The 15,987-nt window shown below is 64.8% G+C and overlaps 1 protein-coding gene across 1 annotated transcript; it reads left to right on the top strand.

Moving 5' to 3' along the window:
* Nucleotides 1-207: 207 nt before the first annotated feature.
* Nucleotides 208-8,150, top strand: CFAP45 (cilia and flagella associated protein 45). The gene is made up of 11 exons (XM_086478246.1): nucleotides 208-333; nucleotides 2,381-2,517; nucleotides 4,603-4,744; nucleotides 5,370-5,537; nucleotides 5,784-5,962; nucleotides 6,190-6,319; nucleotides 6,605-6,751; nucleotides 6,841-6,954; nucleotides 7,240-7,433; nucleotides 7,594-7,818; nucleotides 8,027-8,150. The coding sequence occupies exons 1-11, from the start codon at nucleotides 208-210 to the stop codon at nucleotides 8,148-8,150; spliced, it is 1,686 nt and encodes a 561-aa protein (XP_086334372.1).
* The last annotated feature ends 7,837 nt before the right edge of the window (nucleotides 8,151-15,987 follow it).

Below are 15,987 nucleotides of genomic sequence, written 5' to 3'. Positions count from 1 at the left end.
GGGCCTCAGTGGAAGGCTCCGCTTCACCACGGTGCCTCCGAGGGCCCCGTTTCCCACCCTGCCGGGCGCCCTCCTTGACGCCCCCGCACTTCTGCTTTGCACGGGCTAATTAGTTAATTAATCAGACCCAGGAGGCGAGTCACCCTGGCCAGGAGAGGAGCGGGCGTTACGGGGTCTGTCCGTTGGGCAGCGGTTGTTTCGTGGGGGATGCAGGGAGCGTCCTCGGAGCAGGGGCTGGAAGCTTCCAGAGCAGCTCGTTGCCAACGTGATTTCGCCTTTCATCAGGGAGCTACGAAATCAGTTCCCCTTGGAGACGAGGCAGAACCGCAGCAGGTCTCTGACCTCCTGGCTGGATGCCCCGGCTCGTTGAGGGAGGAGATAAACAGAGCAACAGCTCTTTCCTCCCGCGGTCTCCTAAGGAAAAGGCTCGCTTCCTCCGCCCGCGTCCCTCGGCGTCTCCCGCGGGAGAGCCCAGGGAGAGCTGCAGCCGCTCTGTCACCGAGGTGGGCAATGGCGTTTTCCAGCCAAGGGTGACATTTTGGACATCCTCCCCCCCCCGCTGCTGCTTCCCCCGCCCTCCTCTATCGACCCTCCCGGTGCTCTCCCCACGGCAGGTTGGGTTTATGGCTGGAGCCGTTGGCTGTCCCCGTGACACCGGTTGAGGTACAAGGGCTGGGCTGGACGCTGCTGGAGTTTGGCCCGTCTCACGGTCACCATCTCTAAAAGGTCGGGGGTTTCTCCACCAGGGCTGCACGAGGGGACTTTGCCGTGTTCGAGGCACTTGTCCCTCTGGGGGGGGTGTGTTTTGCGGCTGTAATTTCCTCCTCTGGGTCTTATCGCTTGAAACAAGTCTGGCCGAAGCGGCCTGCCAAAACCCTTTGGCTTTTTGGAGGAGAGGAAGGAAGCGGGTAGGGAAGATTACCTCCGCTCCCAACGGGAGGCTGTACGGAGGGTCTGCCTCGTGGGGCAGGCGGTTGGGAGCGCTCCCGGCAAGTGACCTGCTCTGGGGCCACCGGGTCCGTGTGCCTTGGGCCCCCTGCGAGCCGAGGCGCCCCGGGGCGGGTTTACGATCTGTTATCTCGGAGGCCTTCAAGACAAAACTGTCGTAATGCTTATATGGGTGTTCACTGACTTCCCCAGGATTAATCCAGGTCTAGCCCAAGGAGTTCTCCTGGCTCTGGGGACAACGTGCGTGCTGGCTGTAGTGAAAAACACGACTATCTTTGTTTGCACGGGTGTTTCAGTGCCAAACCCTTTAATTCAACAGCTCGCACTTGCAGCCAGCAGTGGCTGGGAAGCTGCTCCGGTGTCTGCTGGGCTGGGCTGTGGGAAAGCCCGTGGTTCAGGGCCATCAGACCCTTCACATGGAAATATTGCAGACCCTTAACATGGAAATATTGCCGGCAGCAAGTTCCCAGGGAACCGCTCAGCACCCAGACGGCTGTAGGATTTGTTCCAGCAGCCCCTCAGGATGTTGAGGCTGAACTAGTGAATAGAATTCCGAGGGAAACCACACGCCTGCGTGTGCCTCGGATGAGCTCTTGGGGTTCCCCGACCCGGGTGAGGATTTCTCTGGGACACCGACGCCGTGTTGGGCTCAGGGAAGCGACCCTGGGCTTGGGAACCTGCCCTGTGGCCCCACGCGTGCTGGGGACATCCCTCGGCTGCTCCCACCCCTCCGGGGGCACCCAGCGCCCACCCTGCGCCCGAGGGGTGCGGAGGGGGGGGGTGTCCCTGAGTCACCCCGCAGCTGGGCGACGCTTCACTAGGTGGCAGCCTCAGCTTGAGCAAAGGGACCGGCGCCAGTCCAGGCTGCACTGGGAGGACTGGTTTCTGCCCAGTGCTGTCTGCTGGTGGATTGCTCTGCAAAGCCAGACCTCGAGCTGTCCACGCTTCCCAGGACCCTCCTGCCAGCTTCCAATGAGTTTGGGTCAGTCTGGGTTGGTTTCCACCCATTTTCTTCCCGAGGCCGTGGGGTTCAGCAGGACAGAGGTGCCGGTGGCCGTGGTGGGGAGTGGGGCAGGAGCCAGCCGCCATCGGCTCAAGGTAGCCAAGATGATGCCGGAACATTTGTGCCCTGAGAAAGGAGGGATCAGCTCATCGTTTACTTCAGATCTGGGTGAGCCCAGATTTTTGCGCTAAAACCAGTGCTGTAGGGGAATTTCTGGTTCTCCCCGTGTCCTCATCAGGCCTCATGAGCTGAGGCAAGAAACCAGTCCCGTGCCCAGACCTCACTGGCCTTGGTGGTGCGAGGGGGCGTTTGTCAGAGCTCAGGGGAGCCTGCGGCCTCGCGTGCCCGGAGCACCTCTGTGCCGGGGAGCTGGGGGGGCAGAGAGCTGGGTGGCAGGAAAACCGGAGCAAATGCCATCCTTTCTTGCAGATCCCGCAGCAGCCATGGTCCGGCGGCCCCGTCATGATCCTTCGGGATGTGCAGGCTGCCCCGAAAGCATCGCCCGCTGGCGGGCACAAGCCCAAGACCGCCCGTCCCGTCACCAAGGACTTTGTCCGTGACCTCGGGTAAGTCTGTGCCCGAGCGGCAGCTCCGAGCAGCTTTCGGGGCCCTGTGTCACAGCACCTCCGCTTTGGTGACATCCCAGGCCGGTTGCTCTCAGTCCCTTTTCTCTGCTTGTCCCACCGTTTGCAGGCACATCTCGGGGGGGGGGGGGGGGGGGGGGGGGAGGGATGGGCAGCAGTGCCCCGATATCCCTGGCTTGGGCGGCAGCGGAGCCGGCGAGCGCTGGGCATTTTACAGAGGCACTGAATCATCGTCAGAACCAGTAAAAAACCAACATCAAACCTTCTCAGCAGCCAGAAAAGCTCGTTCTGGGCTGAACAGCTCCCCCCCCGCCCCGGGTGGCACCTGTCCCCCATCACGTATCAAACGCTGCCTCCCGTGCCCAGCACCAAAACCCCCCCCGTGTGAGGAAGGCAGCAGCACGGCACCTGCAGCCCCTGTGCGCCGGGAGAGGTGTGTTTCTCTACAGGGATGTTTTATAAGCAAGGCTGAACTGTAAGAACCCTGGCCCTAATTACTGCACCTCGTTAAACGCCTGCAGCACACAGACAAGAATAGGGCCATTATCCCGGCCAGCTCCAATTTAGCCTCATTTTGACCTCCCTAAATTTTCCTTGGAGTCGTCGTTCGGTGCAAGGTTCATCTTTGCTTCCTGTTTTGAACCTCCGTGTCGTGCTCTTACACCCTGGAAAACGTGACACCCGCCCCGAAGGATGAGTTGGGTTTGTGTTTTGTGGAGAGTGAAATGGCACAGGGGCACTGGTTCAGGCTTTCTGGGCTGGTTCAGGCTTTCCAGGCTGGTCCCTGGTTTTACACCTTCCTGTTCCATTGTGACCCCGCTCCGAAGCCAAGGGCCAATTTGCAGATGTGTCGCGCGGCTGCAGCTCCAGCTGGGAACTGTTTGTGCTGGTTTCATTCCTGAAAATCAGGCCCTAGACAGCTCAGGCTGGTCACCCAAACACTGGGACAACTAAAGCAGTGGCCACTGTGTCATTAGGTTTATTAGAGCCGTTGTGACCATTAGCCATTCTTTAAAGCGTCCTGGAATCCGATGCTGTGATGCAGCTCCCGAACGATCATTATGCAGGTATCTGTTCATATTCACAAGGGTGGATGAAAGGTGACACACAATAATAATGAGTAAATTCTTAGTCCTGAACATCTTCAAAGTGCTCCATGCTTTTGGTTAATACATGCTCCCACACCGCACGCGTCACCATGGTATCTGAGTAATACAAAGAGTAATTAACTCCTTACAACTCCCCTGGAAAACAGCTCCGTATTATTATCCACATTTTTACAAATGGGGAAATGGGGGCACCAAGAGCTTCGGTGATTTCCTCTAAACCACAGCGTGAGTCACGGGCAGAGTTCGTGGCTCTGCAGAGCCGCGGTGACGGCTGGAGGGACACTCGCCAGCGCCGGGAGGGGAGAGGGTGCTCGGTGTTTGGGCAGCACGGTGTTTCCTCGTCGTGTGCCGGGTGGATTCCCGGGCGAAGCCGAGCTGTGCCGTGCGGATCTGGAGCCCGAGCAGGCGGAGTGTCATGAACCAGAGTGAAAAGGCACCTTTGGCTCCCAAAGTCCGTCCGCACGGAGCGGAGGTTTCGATCCGGCACGCAGGAGCAGCGACAGCACGGGGAGGGGAGGGCAGGGATGAGCAGCGTGTCCGGCTGGAAAAGGGGTGAGGGCAGCGGTCAAATTTCCCCCGTGGGAGCTGGGAAAGGCAAGTTGGGGTGACTGACTTTCAGCATTTTTTTTTTGTCGGGGCTGACTAGGCCCATGCTGAACATTTTGGGGGTTTTCCCAGGAGGCCCCCGGCTACCCCCCCCCGAGAATCCTGTCCCCCCCGTGTCACAGCCTGTGGCCGCTTTCACTGCACTTTCCCTTTCTTCCTCCCCCAGCTCGGGCGCTTCCTGCATTGCTCTGGGGTGACTCCCGATCGCCCGAGCCACCCCCGGTGCGGGCAGCCCGGGCAGATCCCACGGCCAGGCAGGGAGGTCAGCGGGGCAGGGAATGGAGGAGCTGTCGGAGACTCCGTGCCACTGACCGCTCGCTCTCTCTCCGTGCCCCGCTCCCCCGACCCCCAGCGGCCCCGCAGAGAACCCACCAGCACCCCTCGTTATCGGGCGGGAGGATTTCCAGCGCATTCAAGCAGCGGCTCGAGTTGTGACCAAGGAGGAGCGTGAGGCCAAGCTGGCAGCCCTCAAAGCGGAGAGGGAAGCCATTCTCGTAGGCATTTCCCCGCCTGCCCCTTCTTTCCCTGCTTGCTGGCAGGCCCTGGGCTGTGGGGGGGAGGGGGATGCCCCCGGGCAGAGCCAACCTCGGGGGGTCGGGGACACGCCAGCCGGGGCTGTCCCCGGAGCTCTGCGCAGGGGCCACCACCTTCAGCCCTCTTTCGCCCGTGTTTCGGTGTGCCCATCGCTGCCGGGGCTGCGTGTCTCGGGGTCTCCTCTGATCCCCAGCCCGGGAAGGGCTCTACAGGATCCCCGGGTTTGCCCAGTCCAGGGGTGGGGGAGGAATCCCACGCCGGTTGCATCCAGCAATCCCACGCCGGTTGCATCCAGCAATCCCACACCAGGTGCTCCCCCAATCCACGGGGACCCCGGAGGCCGTGAGGAAGCCCCTGTGCTGCATTCCTGCCACCCGGCAAAGGGAGCGGGGAGTCTGAATAAGGGGGTGGGAAGGGGCTACCCTGTGCCAGGGCTGGAGGAGCCCACCGTGCCCCTCGGCTCCGTGCCGGGGGCGCAGCGTGGTGGAGCCAGGCGGCCCCGCAGCACCCTCGGGCAGGCTCAGCCTGGCAGAGCTGCCCCGGGAGGGCGTCGGGCTTTCGGGCAGCCCCTGCCTGTCCCCTCAGGAGGCGGCGAACGAGCGCAAGAACACGGCGAAGCAAAAGGCCACCCTGAAGCAGCAGACGGAGCTGAGCGAGCTGGAGGTGGAGGCGCAGGAGCGGGCCCAGCAGCTGCTGCAGCGGGCGAACAGGCTGCGTGCGGAGCAGGAGGAGGAGATCAAGGAGTTCAGCAAGGTACGGCCAGGGGCTCCCCCGGCACCACCGGCACCACCGGGCCTCCTGCCGGTGTTAGGACCTGCCCAAGCCGCCTGCTTGGACCTGCCCCTGCCAGCTTCACCTGGCTGCTCCAGACCTAAACCCTGCCCTGCTTGTCGCTGCCAGGGTCTTCCTCTCCTTCCCTCATCCCCCTCCTCACCCGTCTGCCTGTCCCTGCTGCCAAGTCTGGCTCGGAGACCAGGGAGACCCGTTTTCCCCCCACAGCTGATCCTCGGTGCCAAGTGCCACATGGTCCGCGACGCGCAGATCCTCGAGAAGCAGCTCATCGCCAAAGAGCTGGAGGAAGAAGAGAAGCGCCTGGCCAAGATGATGGAGGTGGAGAGGAAAAAGGCCGACGCGCTGCAGGAGGAACTGGAGCACCAGAGGAAGCAGGAGCTCCTCAGGTTTGCGAGAGGGTCCCTCCTCCCCGCGGGGACCTCCGTCCCCTTCCCAGGCCTCGTGCCGGAGCTGGGGTAGCCTCCAGCTGCCAGCTTCGCACCGCAGCCCACCTCCCCGTCGCTGGACCGGGCAGCACAAGGCAGCAGACACCCCACTTGATGTCCGCGCCAGCGCTTCTGCTTCTGGGAGCGGGACGGAGCCGGAGGGAACCCTCCTGCTCGCTTCTTTGCAGAGGGAAACAGGAACTCGTGAAGCAGATTGAGCAGAACGCGGAGGAGCGGGCTCTGAGAGCCGAGCAACAGGGCCAGGAGGCACAGGAGCTGCTGGAGCACCTGGAGCAGCTGAAGATGGAGGACCTGAAGGTGCGACCAGCAACCTGCCAGGGAGCAGAGCGGGGTCTGGAGTTTGGGTTTCACCTTGTCGGAAGGGTGACCCAGACCTGGTGTGCGGAGACAACAGCCAGCAGAATTGAAGCTCTGGTTTCTCGGGGAATTTGAGGCATCCTCAGAAAGCGACCCAAAGTGCTGAGCCCTCCCTCGCCCTGTGTGCTGCTGGGCCCTCAGGGAGGGCCACGGGGAGGAGCGGAGCGAGGGCTTTGTGCTGCAGCACTTGCCCTGTCACCCTCGGACCCTCTGCACCGTTTGCAGGACATGGAGAGGCGGCAGGAGCAACAGAAGAAAATACAGGCTGAGATTAAACGCGTCAACGATGAGAACCAGAGGCTCAAGGAGGAGCAGCGGGAGCAGGAGAGGATGGCGGATGAGCGGGTGCTCGAGTACCAGAGGCAGAAAATGGTAACGGGGCTGAGCCCGTGCGGCACTGGCGTGTTCTGCCGGCAGCAGGGGTGCTGCAGGGAGCTGCCACGAGGCTCTGTCCCGCACAGGAACACGAGGCCAAGCTTGAAGCTGAGCAGGAGAGAATCCGTCGGGAGAAGGAGAAGGAGATAGCACGCTTGAGGGCCATGCAAGAGAGGGCCCGGGACCACCAGGCAGAGCGGGTGAGCGGCGTGCCTGACAGGCAGTGTGCTCCCGTGCGGGCTCACTCGCCCCCTTCCTCATCACCACGCCAGCAAAGTGGAAGCTCCCCTGGATGTGGTGGGTCCACGGGGGCGTTGCCGGTCTGGACCAGCACCTGGAACCAGCTGGTGTCCTGGAGCGGCGCTGGGAGAGGCGCGAAACCACGGCCGGGGGCTTCCGTGCCTCCCCGCTGAGGGAAGCTCTCCGTGACACCACCACCCCCCCACCCCCCCCCCCCAGCGTCACCGCTGTCCCCCCTTGGGCAGGAGGCGCTGAGGGTCAAGCGCAGCCAAGAGGCGGCCGAGCGGGAATGGCGGCGCAGGGAGAAGGAGGCGGCGCGGCGGAAAGCCGAGGTGGAGCAGATGCTGAAGCGGAGCCGCCTGGAGCAGATCGCCCAGCGGGAGCACAGCATGGCGGTGCAGGCGCAGCGGGACCGCCACGAGTTCGAGAGGACCCTCCGGTGAGCGGGACGGGACCGGGAGCTCGCTGGAGTGATGGCCGGGCCCTGCCTGGCGAGACGGGGCGGGGGGGTGGTTTACGGCACGGGTGGCGCGGGGGCAGGTCAGCCCCGCTGGTGGCTCTGGTGCCTTTCATCTACCCCTCTCCGAGCTCTCCCGTAGGGCCCAGCAGGAGCAGATGGAGAAGGAGAAGGCGGAGGAAGCGCGGAAGGCCACCCTGCGGCTCGCCCACAGCAACGAGGTCCGGCGCCAGATGCGGGAGCGGCAGCAGCAGCTGGTGCGGGAGCGGGCGGCCGCCTTCGAGGAGAGCCGGCGGCTGGAGGAGGAGGCCCGCCAGCGCAGCCAGCGCATCGCCCAGCTCAAGCAGCAGAAGCTGCAGGAGCTCAGGTGATGGGGCTGCCGGCAGTCGCTTCCTTCCCTGCTTCCCTCCACGTCCCTAAGCCCTTCCTGGCTTCCCACCATCTCCTGAACCCCCCTGGGCCACCTCAGAGGTTCCTTTGCATCCTCATCCAACAGGATCCGTGCTGTGGGCCGTGGTCCTAAAGCTCGGCTCCAGCGTAGCACGGGGTGCCTGATGGATGTCTTCCCTCTGCAGAGCCTGCGGCATCCCCGAGAAGTACTGCGCCCAGGTGGAGCGGAAGGCCCTGAGCCAAGCAAACGCAGCCCCTGGCCGGGCTCGGCCCCACGGGGAGCGGAGCTGTGGTTCCACGAAGACTTAAGGGTTTCCATTTTCTTGGGCTGGGTTTTCTACGATCAAGAGACGTTTATGGCGCGGATGGTGTCTCTCATCCTTCTCTCGCTTCGGGTTTGCGGGCCAGGAGGTGCCTTTGGGGCTGGAGTAGCCCAAAGGCTCGTCTCCAACCTGCCCCACCCCCGGGACAGAGGTTGCCCCTTGGTGACTCCCCACATCCCCTGGGAGAGAACTCTCAGAGGCGGCCCGTGTCCTTGGAGGGGCCACGAGCATCCCCAGGCCCTTGGCACAGCTCGGTGGCACTGCCGAAGCGCCGTGGGTGTTCCCAGCCCGCCCGGCGTGGCTCAGGTCGGGTCTCCACGAGCCAGGCAGGCTCTTCTCCACACACACACACACACACACACACACACAGAGCCCAGGCCCTGGCTGCCCTCACCTGCATCAGCCCTGGCAGTGCCACCTTCTCCCTGAGGTGTCACCTCCAGGCCCTGCGGCAGTGGCCTTCTTCAGGGACAAAGCCAAGAGGCCGGAGCATGATGCAAACATTTAAAACCCATTTGGATAGGGACTGGCAGCTTCAGAGGGCTGGGATCCCGTAGGAGTGGCTCTGATTAATTGTCAGAGCAGCTGAAAAATAAGGAGAGCCGGCAAAGGCGAGACTGCCCAGGGCAGGGGGACGGCTCGAGGGACTCCGTGGGGAGACCTGAGCCTCCTCCACGCTGGGTAAATAGGGAGGACGAAAGGCTGTAGCCTCGTGTTACCCCTTCCCTGCCTCTGCTGCTGCCTGTCCCCCCGTGGGGTGACGGATCCAGGCCCCGCGGGGCTGCGCCGTCCCTCTCGGGGCACGGGCTGAAGCACCGCGCTGGCTCTGGAGGGCCATCGGCCACCTCCGACCCGACCCCGAGCAGCCCCCGCAGCCACCGAGCTCTCTGGGACCACCAGCACCTCGGCACCGGCCCACAAAGAGTCCGTGGTGCTCAGTGCCAGGCTCGACTGTCCGTCCCCGGTCCCCGGTGGCCACGTCCCGGCTGTGTCACTCTTGGTCACCGCCTCGGCCAGGCAGCCACAGCCTTGTTCTAGGCCAGGCTCAGCCCGGAGGGTTTCAAAGCCACCGCGCTGGCCACACCAAGGGGGGCTGTGACCACCGGTGGGCAACGAGCCGGGGTGAAGCGGCTTCCCCACCCTTCCTGCAAGGAGCTGGGGCTCCCTGCGCCGAGGAATGTAGGAGTCACCGGCCAGTGAGCCAGCGCCACGCCGGCGAGGAGCCCCGAGCCGTGGTGAGCCACGGCCCCGTCATGGTGGGGACGGCCCCGGCAGGCGGCACCCCTCGCCGCGGCGGTGCTGCCCCAGGGCCAGGTGGTGCGCGGGGGGCCCCCGAAATCACCGATGCGGCGAAGCACGTGCCGAGCTCGGCCTCAGTTCCCAGCATGGGGCCGGTAAGGGTTAACTGGCAGTGGTGAGCTCAGCTTGGGGCCAGTAAATGGAGCAGCTCTTGGCCCCGGGGAGTGTTTGGGCCCGGCTGGGCGGTGCTGCCGAGCCGGACTGGGCAGTCGTGGTGTGGAAAGTACCAGCACGGCCGAGCTGTGCCGCAGGGCAGCGCGCGGGTGAGCTGGGCATGGGGCCTGGCACTGGCCCGCGGCACCAGAGCAGCCCGGTGTGGGGCTCAGCCCCTCCAAGGGACACGGGCATGGAGAGGGCCCCTGGCGGGGGCTTCCCACGGGGCTCAGCATCCCCGGCGTGTCCGACACCCGCTGCCGAGCATCCCTGTCCCAGCTCCTCCATCCCCTGCCGAGCATCCGTCCCAGCTCCTCCATCCCCTGCCGAGCATCCCTGTCCCAGCTCCTCCATCCCCTGCTGAGCATCCCTGTCCCGGCTTCTCCACCCCCTGCCAAGCATCCCTGTCCCAAATCCTCCATTGGCTGCCAAGCATCCCTGTCCCAGCTCCTCCATCCCCTGCCAAGCATCCCTGTCCCGGCTTCTCCACCCCCTGCCAAGCATCCCTGTCCCAAATCCTCCATCGGCTGCCAAGCATCCCTGTCCCAGCTCCTCCATCCCCTGCCAAGCATCCCTGTCCCGGCTTCTCCACCCCCTGCCAAGCATCCCTGTCCCAAATCCTCCATCGGCTGCCAAGCATCCCTGTCCCAGCTCCTCCATCCCCTGCCAAGCAACACTGTCCCGGCTTCTCCACCCTCTGCCAAGCATCCCTGTCCCAAATCCTCCATCGGCTGCCAAGCATCCCTGTCCCAGCTCCTCCATCCCCTGCCAAGCAACCCTGTCCCAGCTTCTCCACCCCCTGCCAAGCATCCATGTCCCAAATCCTCCACTGACTGCCAAGCATCCCTGTCCCAGCTCCTCCATCCCCTGCCGAGCATCCCTGTCCAGCTTCTCCACCCCCTGCTGAGCATCCCTGCCCCAAATCCTCCATCTGCTGCAGAGCACCCCTGTCCCCAACTCCTGCCCTCAGATCCCAGCAGGTTTCAGCCCTCTCCTGCTCCCCTTTCGCTGTCCCATCCTCCTCAACAGACACGCTGCTGATGTCCCCTCCACTGTGCTGAGCATGGCCCGGGGTGTGCTGCCCCCTGTTGCTGCCATGCCACCACATCCCCGTACGGTGACCCGTGGCCTGGAGCACCAGCTGGGTCTCTGCACTGTATTTCACCAGTGCCACCAGCACCAGCGTGGGCTTGTGGGTTCACGTTGTCCCCACATGGTTGCAGCATCCCTGTGCCCACTTGCTGAGGGGGCAGGACCGGAGGAGGGATCTGCAGGAGCTTAAGCCCATGGTCAAACCACACCTTTAAGCTTTTCCAATTTCCCGATTTGCTGTCCCAAGACCAAAATCCTTTCAGGACCTGCACGGAGCCAAGCTGACGCTTCCATGCAGCCACACTGCTCGGCACGCTTGGGCTGCTCCCGTGGGCTCCCAGGCAACCTTTTCCCACCAGCCACATACTCCCAGGCAACCTTTTCCACCAGTGCCCACACCAGGTGCCAGCCCCACGGCACCGCGGTCCACAGCCCCCTCTCCTATCCCGGCTCCGCTGCTCCGGGTGCCCAGGGGGTGCTGGTGCCCCCTGCACCGCTGCCTGCCGTGGCTCCCCGGCCCAGGTCCGGCTGGATGGGAGCCTGTACCATAGGGATGCTTAATTACCAGGTAGGGAGTGGAGCTGGGCGGGCATCGCTGGCGTACAGCTTGGAGCCACTCAGTCATCCAAAGGCATCCGCCCCACAGGGAGGAGCGCCCCGGCCCAGCATGTAAAAGCAGCCCCGCACGCCCGGCTGCCTTGTCGCCTCGGAGCCTCCTCCGCTCCCGCTCCTCCTCACCGCCCCGGCACGGCTGCAGCGTCATGGCAGGGCACGGCGCCAGCCTGCTCCTGCTCCTGGGTCTCATGCCAGGTAGGCGCTGATGGATCCTCGCGCTTGGACCCGCATCCTGCAGCGATGCCGCCGAGGATGGAGAGGGTCCCTGCCCGGCCAAGGGGCACCCCAGGGTGCTGGGTGCACCCCACGGTCAGCAGAGCACCTGCAGCCGGGGCCAGTTCTGCCACGACACCCCCCACCCCACCCCACCCCCGTGTTAGCCAGAGCCAGGCGGAGGCGTTGAGCCCGCCACGTCCCTTTGTCCCCAACACCACAGCACCCAGACGGTGCCCAGCCCTGATGGGTGCTCAACGCCAGCCCGACCCTGCCTGATGGATCCCTTCCCCTCTCCTGCTCCCCACGGGTTGGGTGCTGCTGGGTGTGGGGTCAGGGTGCATTGGGGGGGGGGGGCACAGGTTTTTGGGGTGCTCCCCAGCCGGTGCAATGGGTGCCGTTCTCTCCCCAGCTCTCCTCCTGGCCGTCAGGATCAACAGCAAGGGCCGGGAGGTGCTGTACCTGGCCAAGGGCGACTCGGTGAAGCTGGGCTGCCCCTACGTCCCTTGAGCCCGAAGACCACGGTCCCAGGGCGTGGGCATCGAGTGGATCCAGATAACGCCCGAGCGGCCCAGCCCGGAGAACGTGGTGAGTGTCACTCATCCCTGCGGCCACCATCCCACCGGGCAGGCAGGGCTGGGATGGACCAGCTGGAGCCCAGCCGAGCAGGCAGGGACAGGCAGGACAGGCAAGGTCTGGCAGGGCAGGGGAAGGATCAGGCAGGGCAGGGAAGGACCAGGCAGGGCTTGGGAGGACCAGACAAAGCCCAGCAGAGCAGGCAGGACAGGCAGGGTCTGGCAGGGCTGGGAAGGAGCAGGCAGGGCAGGGAAGGAGCAGGCAGAGCAGGGAAGGAGCAGGCAGAGCAGGGAAGGAGCAGGCAGGGCAGGCAGGGCTTGGAAGGACCAGACAAAGCCAGCAGAGCAGGCAGGACAGGCAGGGTCTGGCAGGGCTGGGAAGGAGCAGGCAGGGCAGGGAAGGACCAGGCAGGACAGGGAAGGACCAGGCAGGGCAGGCAGGGCTTGGAAGGACCAGACAAAGCCCAGCAGAGCAGGCAGGACAGGCAGGGTCTGGCAGGGCTGGGAAGGAGCAGGCAGGGCAGGGAAGGACCAGGCAGGGCAGGCAGGGCTTGGGAGGACCAGACAAAGCCCAGCAGAGCAGGCAGGCAGGGCTGGGAAGGACCAAGCAGGGCAGGCAGGGGCAGGCAGAGCCAGATAGGCACCGGGCAGCGCATTTCCCTCCCCAGCTGGCAGCCCCGGGGGTCCCCCTACGCAGCCCAGCCCTGACCAGTCTCCCCGCTTGCCCCCCCCGCACCCACCAGTTCCTATCCTACCATGACCACTCACGTCAACTACGGCAGCGGCTCGGGGCTGCAGGACCGAGTGGCCTTCGTGCAGAACGACCCCAGCCAGTACGACGCCTCCATCCGCCTGGCCGACCTGCAAGTCTCCGACACCGGCACCTACCAGTGCCGGGTGAAGAAAAACACTGTGGCCGTGCACGAAGTCATCGTCACCGTGCAAGGGTGAACCCCCCTGCTCCCCCGCCCCCCTCCCGGGCACTCAGGGTGGCCCTGGCAGTGACGGTGTCCGTCTCCCTGCAGAGAAGCCGGCGCCCCCGCAGTGCTGGATCGAGGGGGAGGTGATATGGGGGAGCAGCATCCTGCTGAGGTGCTACAGCCGGGGGGGAGCCACCCCGCTCGCCTACCAGTGGGCCAAGCTGGCTGACGGCTACGGCGGGGGTCACCTGCCCTCTGGCACCATCCAAGGTGGGTGCTGGGGGGGGGGGGGGGTCTGCTGGGTGCGGGGATGCTCGTGGTGGTGGTGGGGGGGGGTCCTGTCTGTGAGTGCACGTGTTGGTGGGTGCCCATGGCTGTGGAGTGTCCGTGTGTGCCCATGTTCACGGGTGTCTGTATGTGCCCTTGTCCGTGTGTTCCCGTGTTCGTGTGCTCCCGTGTTTGTGTGCTCCCGTGTCCATGTTCTCCCGTGTTCATGGGTGTCTGTGTCTGTGTGTGCCCTTGTCTGTCTGCTCCCATGTCCGTGTGCTCGCTCCCATGTCCGTGTGCTCGCTCCCATGTCCGTGTGCTCCCATGTTCATGGGTGTCTGTGTCTGTGTATGCCCTCGTCCATGTGCTCCCATGTCCGTGTGCTCGCTCCCATGTCCGTGTGCTCCCGTGTTCGTGTGCTCCCATGTTCATGGGTGTCTGTGTCTGTGTGCTCCCGTGTCCATGTGCTCCCGTGTCTGTGTCTGCATGTGCCTTTGTCCGTCTGCTCCCATGTCCGTGTGCTCCCGTGTTCACGGGTGTCCGTGTCTGCGTGTGCCCTTGTCCGTGTGCTCCCGTGTCCATGTGCTCCCATGTTCATGGGTGTCCATGTCTGTGTGCTCCCGTGTCCATGTGCTCCCATGTCTGTGTCTCTCTGTGCCCTTGTCCGTGTGCTCCCTTCTCCGTGTGCTCCCGTGTTCATGGGTGTCCGTGTCTGCGTGTGCCCTTGTCCGTGTGCTTCCGTGTCTGTGTCTGCATGTGCCCTTGTCCATGTGCTCCCATGTTCACGGGTGTCCATGTCTGTGTGTGCCTTTGTCTGTCTGCTCCCATGTCCGTGTGCTCCCATGTTCATGGGTGTCTGTGTCTGTGTGCTCCCGTGTCCGTGTGCTCCCGTGTCCATTTGCTCCCATGTCTGTGTCTGCATGTGCCCTTGTCCGTGTGCTCCCGTGTCCGTGTGCTCCCGTGTCCCTGTGTCCAAGGGTGCGGGTGCCGGCGGGGGTGCGGCGGTGGGGCTGACGGGGCCGTCTCTCCCCGCTGCAGGACGTGGTGCTGGCGACCTGTTAATCCACAGCCTGTCCAAGGCACACACCGGCATCTACCAGTGCCGCGTCACCAACCGTGTCGGCTACGCCGTGTGCCAGGTCAACCTCAACCCTGTGCCAAGTAAGTGCCACCACGTGGGGGACACACACACACACACACACAGAGCGTGGGCAGGGTGCTGCCAGGGGCTGGCTCTGCCTGCCGGGGTGCCACGGGGGGCATGTGAGCAGCGGGCAGCCGGCGGGGAGGCCGGTGGTGACAGGCTGTGCTCCCGTGGCAGGAGGAAGGCCGGTGGGCGTCATCGTGGGCTCCATCCTGGGCTCCCTCCTGCTCCTCAGCCTGCTGGGGCTCCTCATCTGGGCGCTGATCTGCCGCTACCGCCGGAAGGAGTGCCAGCGGGCCTGCAGCGACTGCCGGTGAGGGGCACGGGGTGCGGGGCCAGCGGGCACCGGCAGGTGCCACTGGGTACTCATGGGCATTACTGGGCATTGCCGGGGGCCGGTGGGCACTGCTGGGCGCCACTGGGGACCGATGGGCATCCCTGGGCGCCACTGGGGACCGATGGGCATTGCTGGGTGCCACCAGGCACCGATGGCCCCCTATGGGTGCCACCAGATAACGATGGGGACTAACAGGCACCGATGGGTGGCCCTGGGTGCTGATAGGTGCCACCGGGGACTGCCAGGTGCCAATGGACCCCGAGGAGCACTGGTGGGTGCCACCAGGTTCTGGTGGGTGCCACCAGGTTCTGATGGGTGCCAGGGGGCACCGCTGGGCACCCAGGGGTGCTGATGAGTGCCATCAGGCACTGGCTGGCACTGATAGAAACCAGCGTGGTGCCAATGGGTGCCACTGGGCACTGCCAGGCGCTGCCAGGCACACCAAGGGGGTGCCACCAGGCACACCAAGGGGTGCCGCTGCCGAGCACTGACGGGCGCTGCCGGGGCTCCCCTCTACCCGCAGGAGCAGCACCGGCGGCACCATGACCCGCGCCTGCAACGTCTGCACCCACCACAGCTACTCGCCCCACGGCATCAGCTACATGCAGTGCCAGCACGGCGACGGCGACGAGCGGGCGGCCGCCCTCATCTGCAACGAGGGCATCCGGCACCAAGTCGCCTGCCCGGCGCTGTAACCCACCGCCGGCCCCGTGCCCACCCCAACCCCCCCCCCCCCCCCGCCCTCGATTCGGCTCCCACAGGGCGAGCGATGGCGAGCCCAGAGCTGGCAGCACCGCCGGAATCCGGTGCCAAGTGGCGCAGGGCTGCGCTGCCGGGGCTCGCCGTGCAAATTGAAGTCAGGAATCCAGCTCCTTCTTCCTCCCCCCCCCCAAAACAGCCCCGGCTTCCAGCAAACTCCGTTTGGGCTCCTCAGTCTTGTTTTGTTGGTTTTCTTTGGTTTTTTTGGCCCCTTTTTTTTGTATGTCCCCCCCCCGCCCAGGCCCAGCCCCGCTCCCGGAGGCGTCCCTCGCTTGCGCAGCAATATTTATTTCTCTCCGTCCCGTCCCCTCGGCGTCGAGCAGGGCCACGGCAGCCCCGAATCGCCCAAACCGGCTGCCGGGCAGCCTCCCGCCTCTGGCCCCGGTGCCGCCGGCGCCCCCCGCATTGGCTTTAGCAATTGGGTGTTATTGGAGACGAGACGCCGTCGG

The sequence above is a fragment of the Leptosomus discolor genome, chromosome 26, assembly GCF_034619465.1.
Source record: "Leptosomus discolor isolate bLepDis1 chromosome 26, bLepDis1.hap2, whole genome shotgun sequence".
Lineage (NCBI taxonomy): Eukaryota > Metazoa > Chordata > Aves > Leptosomiformes > Leptosomidae > Leptosomus > Leptosomus discolor.
Note: the sequence above shows the minus strand (reverse complement) of the source record. Positions and strands in the feature narration are given on the sequence as shown.